Source organism: Cydia pomonella, chromosome 22 (assembly GCF_033807575.1).
Source record: "Cydia pomonella isolate Wapato2018A chromosome 22, ilCydPomo1, whole genome shotgun sequence".
Taxonomy (NCBI): domain Eukaryota; kingdom Metazoa; phylum Arthropoda; class Insecta; order Lepidoptera; family Tortricidae; genus Cydia; species Cydia pomonella.
Genome location: NC_084724.1, coordinates 12659646 through 12674661, shown reverse-complemented (window position 1 = coordinate 12674661; position 15016 = coordinate 12659646). Strand labels below are relative to the sequence as shown.

The following is a 15016-nucleotide window of genomic DNA, read 5'->3' as shown; positions in this document are numbered from 1 at the left end:
CATATTCTTGTCTGTTACCTTTCGTGATTTTTCTCACTTGATGGTCTCATAGGAAGATCAGCGCTGGAAGCCACCAGCAACATGCTGAGATGAAGCCATTTCGTGGCACTTTATACTTCCTTTGTTTTTGTTATATCATGTAATTTAATGTGTCTTGTTTGTGTCTACGAATAAAAATTATTCTATTCTATTCTATTCTATATTACCGACACTGATCCCGTTAACAGATAGCTAGGTAGACGCGCTTGACTATGCCTCCTGTTTCTGAATTTTCTGATAACCTACTCATATGTGACATTTCTTAATCATGACAACGAATGGATTCACATTTCTTTCAATAATCCCAGTTGTAATTTTAACTCCAGCTTTCTAGTGCGGCAATGTCTGTTAGCAATTTCCCGAGTAACGAAGGCGGTTCTGCAAAAAAGCGTAGGATCCGCAAACAAGATGAAAGGCTCTCGGCAAACAGGACGGATCGCCGGGGGTCGCGTCAAGTGGCGAACGGGTTAAATGGTTACTTTGCTGCCCGTTTTATACGCAGAAAAATAGCTAATCTGAAGTAAAATGGTATACCTACATGGCTGCACGTAGCTGAAACCGATCTCTGTTTTTGACTTACCTACCTGCAATAATATCTTGTACAATAAAGCACGCAAAAATATCAAACACAATATTATCTGTAAAAACTTGTCAAAAAACAGTTTAAGGCCCAGTATGTATAAGTTAATCTATGGTTTATGAAAGGTGCTACACTCTGGCGGCAGAACAATGAGCAATGCTGAGCCGAACAGGCGGCTGATTTTCGAATTTCGAGCGCTCGATTTCGTGTGGCTCCCTTTAATACTATCTTCACTACTAAGCATTTAAATTCTACTAATAAAATTGAAAAAGAGTGGTCAATACCACTATAACCCAAAGGTTGTCTGGAAGAGATCGCTTCTTAGCGATAAGAACGCTGTTGTTACCTAACTTTTACGTGTTTTTTCATTTCCTGTCTATTTTTAACTGTATGGTGCACAATAAAGACTTACTTACTTACTTACTTATTTCCAATTTCAATCGCTCATGTCTCAAAAATTATTATTGACATAATATTATTATTTTAATCGTTTATCGCTTTGTCAGAACCTATAGATTTTGTGAAATGACAATAGTACCAAAAATTCGCACGTTGTACTACTTAGCTTATAATAATATAAAATAATTGTGCCATATAACTTAATAATTTTTCAAAACACTGTGATATTTCTAAGGCCATTTTGATCTTAACATTTTACCGCAGTAGTCTGGTACCATGGTAGGTACCTATATAATATAAGACATACAATATCCAGCTCATTTTGCCTCAGTCTAATAAATAAGACTCCAGGTATTACCCAGTTTCTTGGTACCTTTCGGTTATGTTTTTCTGATATACCCTCATGTCAGCCGTGCAAAGTTCGATACTCGATTTTGGCAGAATTGTGCTTAACTGCGCGGTAGCCACAGACAAAAGAGTGAAGTGAAGTGATAAATAAGACAAAACTTCGTGTGACTTTCTACCAGCGGCGACATGAGCACACTCGATGAAAAATTCTAAGTGGTTAAAAGGTTAACATTAACTATCGAACTATCTTGTAAGGATTTAGAAATTACCTATTAAAATGAATACTGGGTACTTCGAGGCCAAGCGCCCACTGATCATGTGGTTATATCAATTCAGTGTTTATTTATACTCAGTCACGTACAGATCCAAATTCAAAACCTACCTTTTACTAAAAAAAGGTTTTGATTTATTGGACCGAACGGTAGCAGCAGACAATGGCAGGCGGTGCTCCGCCCGAATGTCGAATGGGCCATTCCCCATGCTCGCTCCTACACCGATATTTATTTGGTTATTTGTGGAAATATATGGTAAAGCGCTTTGAATCTGGCAAATGTAAGATATAGGGTGAAATTAAAGTTTAAATCTAGATTTTTAACGGATTTTGTAACAAACCAAACCCATAACTATTATAGCTATGCTATATGCCAAAAACTCCTTTTTATGCCGATAATGCCTTACATAATTTTAGAAAAGAGCTGATACTCTCCAAAATGCTGGCTGGATTTCTATCAAACATAGCTAAGAACCACCGCACGGAAACTTGATTTCACGTAAAAAAACCGCATAGAAATCGGTCTATCCATTGGAGAGCTACGATGCCACAGACAGACAAACAGACATTGGCGTCAAATATATAATTACCCCTCTTTTTGCGTGGGGGGTTAAAAAATTTTGTGAAGCAATAACTTTTCTTTTTATTCCTTCATGATAAGTACTAACCAAAATAAGAATAAGCTCTGGAATTGACACCAAAACTCCCTAATCACGTCATTAGTACCTATTATTATGTAACATATATATATATATATATATATATATATATATAGTAACATGAATATTCAAATATAATGAATAAATTATTAAATAATTTTTTTAAAGATACCATTTAATTAACTTGGCGAAGGACAATATCGGTACGACTTCCGGCTGTCAGAAGAACTGGACGGGAAGTTGCGGGCGGTTTCTTCCCACTTCCGGTGCTCGCGGGGGACTTGTTTAAGTAGAGTAGAAGGTTTATTTTATGTACGAATTATTGAAGTTACAATTCGTACTCACCAAGCCGAGTTGGATCGGCTGCATTCATTTCGTGCAGAGCATCTGGTAGAGCACCCGGGTGCGGGTCCATCCACCATGAGTCCTTTGACACCTTGACAGAGGATCTAAGCAGCGTCTGTACACGAGGGACGTGTCTCCTGACTACAAACCAATGTGGGACCAGCATTTGCGACCGCATTTGTGACGGCTGAATGTGGCCATGTCGACAGCAACTTCTGGAGGATTGTGCCTCTGCTCGTTCTCGGGCTACATCTTGGAACGCGTTGTCGTGGGTTAAGCGGCCGCTTGCTACCCCTCTACCTATCGTGATCTGACGCCAGCTTCTCCCTAGGTTCTATTAAACTGCTATAATCTATAGTCACATTCACGCGCTGGTAAGGATATATCCGCCAACCGTAGAGTGACATTCGACGGCATATCACGGCAAACAACCTAGAGCGAAACCAAAATAGCGGAGCATATAGCTATCTGAAGCGAAGAAAGGCTCTGTAATTTAATTCTACTGTGAAATCTTAGTAATTAGAAGTTACACTAACAAAGACCTTCTGACACATAGGTATATTTTATATGAAAATCTTGACGTTTCAGTACAAATCTCGCGACAGTTGTTATGAATTTACATACATACATACATTTTTCATTCCTACCAAAAGACTGCTCAAGACATCATTAAAGTGCACCCCTAGTTAACTGTAGCTCGCTTCACTCGCTCGACTACAATTACAGTACGGACCACTGGAAATGTATGGGTCACAGACAAATAGCCTTACGTCTGAATGGGACTTATATAACTATATTCCGTACGGCGCGATTTGGTCGATATTGGCGGCAACAGGTGGCCGCGAGACGCCGGCGGAGAACTTCTGATTTACGGCGTTGAAATATTTAAGTACGTTCGTCGTCGTTTGTGACTTTTGATGAAGTATATTCGGTGATTTTCTTCCGTGCTGACATCGTACATGTAACTATTCTGAATTAATATTTTATAATAATTAATAACCCTAAATTTTAAAACTGCTAGTAAAAATTACAGCAAGATCCTTAAGTAAGGTAGAAGTACTAGTGCTCGACGCTGCACTAGTACTCGACATGGGCACTTTATGTCAAAGTGACAAGGATTAAGTTCGAATACAGAAAAATCTTCGTTGTTCAAATTTAACCTATATTTCCATGAAATAAAGTGCCCATGTCGGTGACTAGTGCAGCGTCGAGCACTAGTACTTCTACCTTATGATAAGTTAAAACTGGCAACATAATAATCTGCATTACTTGTTCAAATGTTGGTGTAGTGTTTCTTTATTTAATGTGACAAAAGAAACTATCGTTTCGTTGCCATTATGGAAGGTAGAGGTAAGGAATGAAGTCTCCATAGGCACAACTGTTGAAAAAGTGTCCAGCTGTCAGCTATAAATAATAGTTCCAACACTGTCCAGAGTAGCGCTAGAGTAGCTAAGAACCTAGATGTTATTGACGGTGTAAAGTGCGCTTAGTTTTGATTTTTTTTTTCAAATATTCTAGGTCTTGTAGTGATAGACACTTTTTGGTACATGGAGATTTCATTCCTTACCTCTACCTTCCATAGTTGCCATGTTTCCAAAAAAATACAACAGCCAAGTACCTACATATCTAGCTTACATAATTGAAAGATTTTTTCACCGTTGTGATAGGTCAACTATTCTTAAGGGATAATCCTAGTACATATTTAATTTCCAGTGTATAACTATTCATGATAACTTAGGGTGGGTCATAATTGACTACCCAATCCCAAATTAAACATTAGTTCTCTAACTAAACCAAAGACTCCACAAATAATTAAGACTGGAGTTTCACGAGCAATATTTTGCACAATTTATTTTTACTCGGAAAGTCGAGGCGCCTCGGAGCGGCGGCAATGGCGCCTGAGAATGACGGCGATCACAGACATACATCGAAATGGAGGTCACATTAGGTAACGTGTACTGTGCGTTCGAACCTGGACTTATCGATGAGTTTCTGGTCTTACTATGCAGCAGAAATCTTCAACACCATTCTAATTCAACTAACTAATAAGTCTAGGTCGAACTAAGCAGATATGGTAAAGTTAGATTTAAAGTCTTATCTACTTTGATAGTTTTATCACGAACCAATATCTCGATTGAAACAGTGACCTCATTCCAAAAATATGAAAATAATTCGCGTCCCGAAATTTGAAAGCATAAATTATGTTGCCATTAAAAAGCAAGACGCCTTTACTTGGCTCTCTAAATAAGAAGAAATGTCTAACGTGGGCAAAGAAACAGACATTGGACGTTAGGAAATTCCGTAATCGGTTCATATTGAATTTATTTCTATCTTTGGCCTGGGGTGTACTACTACAGACATATCTCTGCGTGCCTGAATGGCGAGGGAATGACGGCGGCGTTTCGCTAATTGGCGGGAAGGCGCAATAGCGGCGCGGCGTGGCGAGGTTCGGCACGGGCATGGGCGAGAGAGGGCGCGGGCACTGTTCGACGATAATAAAATTATTGCTGACTTTGGGAGGAGTTCCACGCGACGTTTATAATTGACGATAGGTAGGTAACATCGAATTGGGCACTATTTTAGAAGAGTAGACAGAAACTTTTACCTTTATTACTGGTGCGTGACAGTGAGGTCATTCAAACTTATATTTTTTTTTTATTATTCGCCCGTGCGTCTCCATATTGGCGCGAGCCTGTACCTACAATACATGTACGGAACCTAAGAGTTAAATGCATCTGCATATGGTAACTAAATGTCATCGTTTATATATCAAACCATTCGAATTGGCCTCCAGGTAATTTTTTCGATGCCTGTTATCCTTTATTCTTTCCAACTACTGGATGGAATACTTCCCAGAATCTCTAGATCGTTATTAGCAGTTAGGTTTATACACCGTGTTTTTATTGAATTGCGTTAACTCCGGGGTTTCGGTAAGTACGTTTAAGGAAACTAAATGGTACAGTTAATTTTCAAAAAAAAAATTTTTTTTTGTTTTTTTTTTACAATTTTTATATTTATAAAAAGTAACTAAATGTTGCATATAGCGTTGTTGTAACATGGGCATTACATTTAACTCAACCAAACAATTGAAAACTGTGATATATCAATGTCATTTCTAACATCGATCGTCCGAGATAGTACGTACGTTTAGTAGCAAATGTATGTACTCGCACTAAACACTAATCAATAAGTAAACAGGCCCTAAGGCAAGTGTACACGCTCGTAAGGGCCTTATAATATAAAAAATTATGATTGATTATCTCCGAAATGGAGTTAATTAGAATATCGGTGTCTTTGAGAAAATTACTTAATTTAAGCTCAGGAATGCACCCTCGAAATTAACGCAAATCAAAAAAAACACGGTGTATACAATTTTATTCGTTAGATAGTGCGCTATATTGCCAAGGTAGATTAGGTTTTCAACCCTAGCAAATTGAAAGAGACGTCAATGATCAGATTTATTTGATAAATTTCACAACAGTGATCCGTTTTCATTAAACTTTATATTCTGTATCGGCAGCTCTAAGAATGCCTGTATCTGCGCGTTCTCTAATCGCCGACCATTACTCGGTGATCGGTCCGTCGACCAATGGCTTTAAGGACCTTTCTGCCACTCCGGCCATCGGTTCTACGAACAATCTCGCTGAGACGAGCTCACAGATGATTATAAACTACTTTGTGAGCAGCAGGCCATTAGGGGCATCGATAACCGACCCACGCTGAGCAGAGATGATAGATGCTTAGATGCAAAAGCGTTTGAAACCAGACGGACGACTGGGCGAAACTTTCAAGATTATTCAGATGAGAATGCTGTCGATGTAGTGACATTATCTAGTACAAAAAAATACATAAATAATTATATGTTTCATTGTAAAATTGATGACTTAAATATGATTATCATCTGCAAGTTTTTGACGACATTGCAAACGTCGTAGCTATTTCTAAACTACGCGCCACCAACAAATGCACCAGTCTTTTCACCAGTACACTTTAGAATTGCAAAACCGGAACGTTATAACCTAGCCTCGGTGAGTCGGTAATCTCGGTAGCCCTATAGTTTGCGAGTCGGTGTCGGTCGGCAATCATGGGACATTAGTTGCAGATACCGGCCCGGGCCGATCTGCCGCGTCTCGGGTGACGACGCCATTCTGAGAATTGCGAATAGATTATGCAAAGGAGCCGCTATGTCCCTGAAATTATTAGATTAGTCTGTAAGGCAGGCATGTGTGGATCTTTCTTTGCAAGGGACCTAGTCATTAGCCAATCGTTTCTAGAAAACTACGGAACCCTTTGTTCTCCGTCTGCCTTAAACGGATTGTGCCTATGTCGCGTTATGCCTAAACTTCAATCCTTAAGGGCATAAAGACTATCTAGCTTGCTGGCCATTTCGCTGTTTGTCTATATAGTGGACCGCCTGTTTAGAGCTGTCTGATTCTCTAAGTGACATACTCGCGTTTTGCCTAAACTTCAATTTTCATGGGCGATAGGTCATTTCGTTGTTCTTCTATACAGTGCACTGCCTGTTTCGAGCATATACCTAAGTCAGTCATAATACCGCTGTTGTCCTAATGCGTGTTAGTCGTAATGCGATGTAGCTTAACAGCCATTATTCAAAAGCTGTAATGGCATGTTGATAATTAGGAACTTAACGTTTTATGTCATGTGCGATTTGGACTTGAGAGCTACATAGGCACAATCCGTTTTAGGTAGACGGAGAACAAAGGATTATTTTGATAATAATTGAAATTTCAACTAATCTATTATTTGCACAGTCAGCAACTACAATTGTTGTACAATTTTCTACGACATCTTCCGTATCCACTATCACAAGTTCTCACCATGTTTTCTTTTCTTTACCAACGTTACAGCGTGCAACCCTTGCTTAGTTCATTGCTAATGCTAGGTTCTCCGCACTAGCGGGAAGTGTTTTTGCTCAGCGGAGAGCAGTAGCGGTGCAATTTATAGCCTGGTAGCAGCTAGGGTCTGGGATTATCCAAGCTAGCACACTCAAGTACCGTGTTTCGTCGCAATTCGTTTGATTATTTTAGTTCACTTTGTTACTTTAACGGAACAATTTTCAGGTATAGCTTGAGCCCTGCGTTGGTTTATCATACGATCTACGCCACAGCTGTTCTGAATAAGTTTAGTAACATTGAGCAAAAACTCCTAATTACCTACATCCTATAATGCCATATAGGGAGGTATTCGTTCATACTTGGTGCTCATTATGCTCGACCTTCTCTTATCTTGCAGAATACCGCAGCTGAATTAGAATTGTATGCGTAAAAGTCTTGGTGGTGAGTAATTTAGTGCTTGCCAGAGTTATCAAAGGAAGCTTCTGTCGGTGGAGAAAGACATTAGAGGGCCTACTGCGAAACACGAACATCGACATGTTGTTAAAGCCCTCTGTCCTTACAGCAATCGTTGAGATGTGCCAAAGAAATAAAAATACCAACACCAAATTACCTCGTCGGATAAAAAAACATAGCCTGCTTTGCTCTCAGTTTGAAACACCTTTGCACTAGGCAATCATGAAATGCTAAGCGACCGCTTCCACGCCGAGCCCGTAATTACGCGGTCCCGGACAGTCCAGCTAATTACCTCCTCGCGACGCTGGCCGCCTGGTGTCCGACTAATTGCTGTCCACGTTATTTATGAGCCTAATTAGTTAAGCACAGTGTGTTAGTACTTAGCACTAATATCTCAGCGGAAAAAATATGATGAGGAGTGTAAGAGAAACTCTCGAGAGACTAATCTGCCAGAAGAGACGGTAGTTCATCATCATTTGATTCATAATTACCTAGGTATATATTACTTGTATACCGAATTCAAGCTCTAGATCAACCTTTTCAGTCATAATTTTAACATTTTAAAACCCCCGAAATAGTACTTTATACGATCGTAATATAATAGACAGCTTTCCAGTCGAGTATCTTGTTTAGGCCACGTAGCTTGCTGAGTGGCCTAAGCCAGGTACGAGACTGAAAATATTGATATCACTATTTTATACAATTCTTTATCTATGAGTCAACTAAAATAATCATTGTGTTACTATATATCCTAAATAAAAACGAAATTAGGTAAATGTCTCAGTAGATAAAAGGATAGGTAAAACAAAAGACATCAACGAGCTTTTTTTACTAAAAAAAAAATCATTTCCTTTGCCTTGGTTTTGTATACTTGATCGCCATGAGATGCGATTGGTCAAATTCATTATAGTTCACTAAAGTGTGTTGTAATAAAGTCATTATAGTTGAGTAGGGAATAACAGTTTGGTTTACGAAGTCGTAATTCCACGAGTAGATAAAGATAATAGCAGTCCTATTTAGTGATTTAAAATCTGTCTATAAGTTACCATAGTAATTTGTAAGTGTATCAAATCCTTTAAGCATTTAGTTCGGTATTAGGTGCTAGTCATATGCCTTACAAAGTTACGGGAAACGGTCGAAGTTCAGAGCCTTTTTAGGATGTTGTTGGACCCATGTCCAACCCATAATGAGGGCCCAAAAACTGCTAGGAGACAGTGGCGCAGGCCATCTACTTCAGCGTAATGACGTCATCAAAATCGCTTCCACCTCAAACAATGCATTACACATACTTATTAAATATGCTGAATTTAGTTGATACACTGTGTTTCAAAAATATACTACAATTTAAGAGCTATCAAGGTTAGGAAAGATTGCAAAATTATCTAAAATACGGTTATTTGGGTTTTACAATACAAGAATACAACCAAACCAAAAGTCGAACGTAAAATTAATATAAAAGAAAAAAAAACAGCTTAATGCTGCTTACTAACTATTACGTTCCATAGCGTAGCGTAGTCATCTCTTTCTATCACTCTGCCATATTAGTGCGACAAGGTTACGCTATACGAACTGTGCGACAGAGACAGTTGCGTTATAGCATAGAGAAATAAGAAGTAATAGAGTGCTCACTCCATACATCAGTTTTGGTAATCTCGTCTCGTAAAATCATTGAGCATTAGACTTTTTGTTTGCCGCGATATCTATTGTCGAGTAGCAGTACTGAGAGTTGTGCCAGCTCTACTCGAGCCCCCCGGCATTATAAGAGATGATGGCAAGAGACCGGATGGAATGACACTAATTCCGTGGAAGTTGGGACGGGTGCTGGTGTGGGACGCCACCTGTGTAGACACCCTAGCCCCGTCTCATCTCCACGGCTCTTCTGCTAAGGCTGGCGCGGCGGCAGAGGCGGCCGAAAAATTAAAAACGACTAAATATAGGGGTCTCGGCACCGAATATAATTTCGTACCATTTGGCGTCGAGACCCTTGGTCCTTGGGGTCCGAGCGCCTTTAACCTTTTTAAGGAACTTTCTAAAAGGATTAGAGAGGTCACCGGTGACCGCAGAGCTGGCAGCTTCCTCGCTCAAAGAATTAGTCTTGCGATACAGCGAGGAAATGCTGCTAGCATCTACGGCACCATGCCGCAGGGGGATAGTTTTATTTTATTTTAAGTCTAGTTCTATTTATTTTTAGATCTAGGTTTTAAGTTTTGTAGTTTAGTTTTTAGTATATTTACCAAATAAATTTAATGATGCAGAAATAATAAATCTGTGGCCCTAGTGAAAAAGGGTACAAGTCTCTGGCAGTTTAGGTGTATATGGGCATAAGTGTTATGTGGAACTTACACCCCTTTACACCTGCGCTGCCAGAGACTTGTACCCTTTTTCACTAGGGCCACAGAAATATTTTTTTTGTAGTTTTATAAGATGTAGTGAATTGACGTTTTCCCCTAGACTTGCGGACAAATTTAAAGAATTAAAGAATCACAATTATTTTCCAGTGGCGCTAGTGAGCACGTTGATGGGCCTTTAAGGTTGTGTAAATTGGTTGAAATATAACGATGTTGTCGGAAAACATCACGCTGGCTAGGAGCGTTAATAGAAAATGCTGCCTAATCCGTTTGATCTATAACAACACAATGTATGGTGGGGTTGTCTCTCTTTCATGGGTCTACGAAAAAGTCCGCGATGTTGAATGTCTATCTTTTAAGGATAACTTACTATACCCATTCTTAACTTCTAGAAAAATATCACTTTATATGTGGCATTTACAAAGCTATTTACACGAATACAGTATGAATAATGATCAAATTAAATACGTTAGTTATATTAAGCATTTCATACAGATTACAATGGTACCTTACACCATACAATTTACATTAATATTTCACGAGTAATCGTAAATTAAAGTTTCATTTCGAGCCATATAACTTGTAGGTACGTAATGTTAAAGACGCTATCCACAGTTAGTTTTAATTTTTACCACTTTATGCGCTGGGATCGCTTTACTTACCCCCACCATGCACTTGCACGGTCCCATAGATAATGATGTCGCCACCTATCGGCGAGTAGCGGAACAAGATGTTACTTGCACAGTTGGGGAAGTGTAATAAAGGAAGAATAGATGCCGCTAGTATCTATAACTTGATACATTAACTTGTATAACATTCTATCAATTCTATTATTATTTTAATATATCAACTTATTACAAATTCTAATAAATGTAATTTAGTACTATATGTAATTATATAAAAATGGAATGTAATATTCTCTACATTGACACGGTCCAGGGAATTCTTTTTGATTTTACCTTCCTATTTAAATTAAACGAATAATTTTCTGTCATTAATTATTTCAGCTTTAATTTTAAATATCATTGCTTTGTATTGTTTCAGAACGCGCCGAACCAGGAGCCAGTGTATAGAAAAGTCGCGATAGTAGAAAACTTCTTCGATATCATCTACACCGTGCATGTGGAGCTTGAAGGTCGACCAGGCAAGCATGCTGGCCAGAAACGTACATACAGAACTGTAAGTCACTTCTTTTTATCATTAACTATGACCTCGGTCTCTTTAAAGCAAGAGTGAATAGGCTACTACTGAATCGGTGAGCTCCATCTTAGGCCCTGTCTTCACTTTCCATCAGGTGTGACTAGAGCCAATCGCCGATTAGTTTTTAATAATAATATAATTTCAATCAAAGCATAAAAGCTAAGACCAGGGTGTAAAATGTCTGATGGTGAAACTATTTGTTGTAAGCGCCATCTGTGTGACAGTGCAGTAACTAGAACGGAAGTTCACAACATGTTTACGTTTGCTTTATAGAATTCAACGTTGTGAAGTTATGAGTGGTGGTGTTCATAGATGGCGCTACGTAAGCAGATGGATGTAAAAATATTTCCGTTAATTTATCGTATCGTAATGCATTTGATGTACTTAATTCATACACATATAAGTCAGCATACTCTTAGACACTTTCCTGGATATAACTTAAATATAAATGGCTTAACTGTCGTAATACAATGGAATCTATTAACTTTTGTCTAAATACAGGTATACAATTTTTCTAATATGCTAAGCCCGTAACCTACCTACGGATAAAAATATTTGGCAAAAGCACAGTTAGTTTATCTAAGTCTATATAAATACCTACATTACCTACATGCGGATGCAAATTACACTTACCTATACCTGCTTCAAATAAAAAGTATACTAAGCAGACAGATTTCAAACCTTTTACGACGTTTCAACATATCATACAACCTATTTTCTTCTTGATTTAACTAAATGTTACAAACTCATTTCCTTACTATTACATGTGGTCACCCAGCACGCAGAACAACCCTAAAAGCCCAGTTTGAACAAGTAGATACTTTATTCAGCGAGAATAGGGTATATATTTGAATGAGTTTCTCATCGGTGCATGGGATTGATATGCGTAGCGTGACGGAGTACATCTTCTACTCAAAAACTGGGCAGATAATCAGTATCTCCCGAGTGGGGACAATTGATTGTGGACGCTTCCGGCACTGTCCGGTTTCTTTGTAAACAACACCCCCTTCTAAACAATGTTACGCACTGACAATAGACCGCACTGGTACTTATATATCAATTTATTCCAATTTCTCTGGTATATAGGAGTATAATTAAAAGTACATAACAGAGGACTGAGGCGTCATATATTCAGCCGATCTTTTCTCTTGTTGATAAGCTTTGTGATTCAAGATGCGTAAACTCTTAGAGTACGCGTGGTGAGAGCGAATAGTCTTAGGTAAGTACCTACTCTAACTAGTACGTAAGTAATTGATGTGTCCTAGTAATCGTGAATGTTTTCGCCCGCAGATAACGGAGACGTACGCGTTCCTACCCCGGGAGGCAGTCACGCGCTTCCTCACCGGATGCGCTGAATGCGCACGGCGCCCGCGCAGCGCCTCCCCACCACCCCTCCCCACTCCCTCTCCCTCCCCCACACGGCACCCCACATACCTACCCTTCCTACCTCACTGCCCCACCGATTACACCAGAAACTGGGAATCAGAAATAGACGCGGCACACTCCAACTACCCCTACGAACCCAAATTCGACTACACCGAACTCCAGCCTCTTAAAAAAGTAGAAAGCCCAAAAGCGACAGACTCTGAAGACCAGGAACCTACGTATATAGAGTTGACATCAAAGAAAGTCAACGGTTTTGACTCAAATCCCTTATTCAGCAGAAGTTCGCCCGTCGAACCGCCGTTTAGAGAAGAAGAACCCGTCAGAACCGACCCGGAGATCGACAAAGATGAGAACAGCCTGATCGACGTAGAAGATGTCAAAAGTGACAGCCCTGTCCCTAGTGTCATTCCGAAAGACGAAGATTGTGACAAAGATAAAGAAATCGTAAGAGTTAAAGAAGAAAAGACTGATGATAAGAAACAGAAGAAGTATAATCCGTTGGACGTCGCTAACTTAACGTCTAAAGACCCTCCAAAGTCGGCATCTCCGCCTAGAAAGAAGTTGTTGCCTTCGAGTTTAGAGTATTCCAATTCGTTCGGACGGTTTCCAAAGCCGTGGCGGCCAGACGGAGGGGTATACTTCGGCGGGGAGGAGGTGGATTACAGCGTGCCCATAACGACAGCGTATCTCAAGCATATGCGGAGTATGGCGTATCAAGAACGACTGGACATGGAAAATAAGGTAAGTTTTGCATGATCATATGACTAGCCTTTAGGTGTTTATGTCTCATATCGATTAAAGTATATCATTACTGTGGGACTATAAGTTCGTTCGCGTTAAGAATGCAGTAAAATCATCATTCTCCGCCGGCCTAGCGATGCTGGTAACAGTCGTAAACTTTCAAATCGTTCCTAATTAGAAAGTATGCCTTCAACTGGTCACTGAGAATATGATTTCTAATCAGGAAAAATTTGGTTCGTTAAGGGCACGCCTAGACCGGCGGACAATGGACATTTTACTGCATTCCTAATACGTACGAACTCGATTTATAATATTTATTTAATTAGGATAATAGAAACTGCACGTCGTGTCTTCAGAAAGGTGAGCTAAGCATTTTTTCATCGTCGGTTGGTCACTCTATGCGAGCTGAATATTTATGAAGGATACTGAACTACGGGACGCACCAATCGTAAAAGAATGACTAGACCTTGATAAACACCTTGTTTATACTTATAAGGAAAACCCGGTTCAATAATTAAACAACTAAATTATATCTGATGGGCAATAAGTCTCGCAGTTGCTAGGCTTAGTGCAATCTTTAGCGATAAATGATAAAAAAATCTTGCAAATATTGTTATACATCGATCTAACTATGTTTTAAGTGAATACTTATAAACATATGCTTGACGCCAATGTCTGTCTGTGGCATCGTAGCTCTCAAACGGAAGAACCAATTTCGATACGTTTTTATTTACGTGAAAGCGAGTTTCCTTGCGGTAGCTATGTTTAATAAAAATCGATCCAGTAGAGTTTCTTTCCCGAAATGATGTAAGGTATTTTTGGTATAAAATGTTTTTTTTTTTGCTATAATGCGTAGGGTTTTTTTTAAATTTAATTGTTATTGTCAATGATTTCACCCGTATTGCATGCGCCAATGGTTTTGTCGAAACATTCCACAGACAACTAATATTAGTAATTTAGTTATAGTAAGTGAATTAATGACTATCTATTCGCTGACGCCGAAACTTTGCTGTAAAACGTATTGATGTGTAAAATCCCGTTTCATGATAGGGCAGGGTAACCCACCCTGGGTTACACGAGCAGACCTTTTTCTCTAAACAAATATAAATTTTGCGGGTTCGACCGCATTTAACCCTAGCTTAAACTTCTGCCAACTAAGGCGGCATAAAACTGCGGTGGTCGGTAGTCAGGCCCGCAAGCGCGCCTTTGTGGGAGCAATCCACCCTTTGTACCCGAGGGTTATGATTTCGAAACTCTATTCGATCTGATACGGAGTTGTGTGTTAGTTTCAGATTCAACTTTTTGCATAGGCTCACCCATTTTATGGTGGATCAGCAAATTATGAATTTTAACTTTAATGAAGCTCTGAATCTCGACTCGGAAGTTCGTTC

The 15016-nt window shown here is 39.3% G+C and overlaps 1 protein-coding gene across 4 annotated transcripts in view; it reads left to right on the top strand.

The window, feature by feature from the left end:
• The window catches only part of LOC133530240 (nucleolar protein 4), a 186941-nt gene that overhangs the window by 74465 nt on the left and 97460 nt on the right, over positions 1-15016 (top strand). For all 4 annotated transcript variants that reach the window (XM_061868116.1, XM_061868114.1, XM_061868113.1 and 1 more), the window contains 2 exons: positions 11343-11477; positions 12789-13625. In XM_061868116.1, the coding sequence (XP_061724100.1) occupies positions 11343-11477; positions 12789-13625 (972 nt within the window). The remainder of the gene's footprint in view (positions 1-11342; positions 11478-12788; positions 13626-15016) is intronic.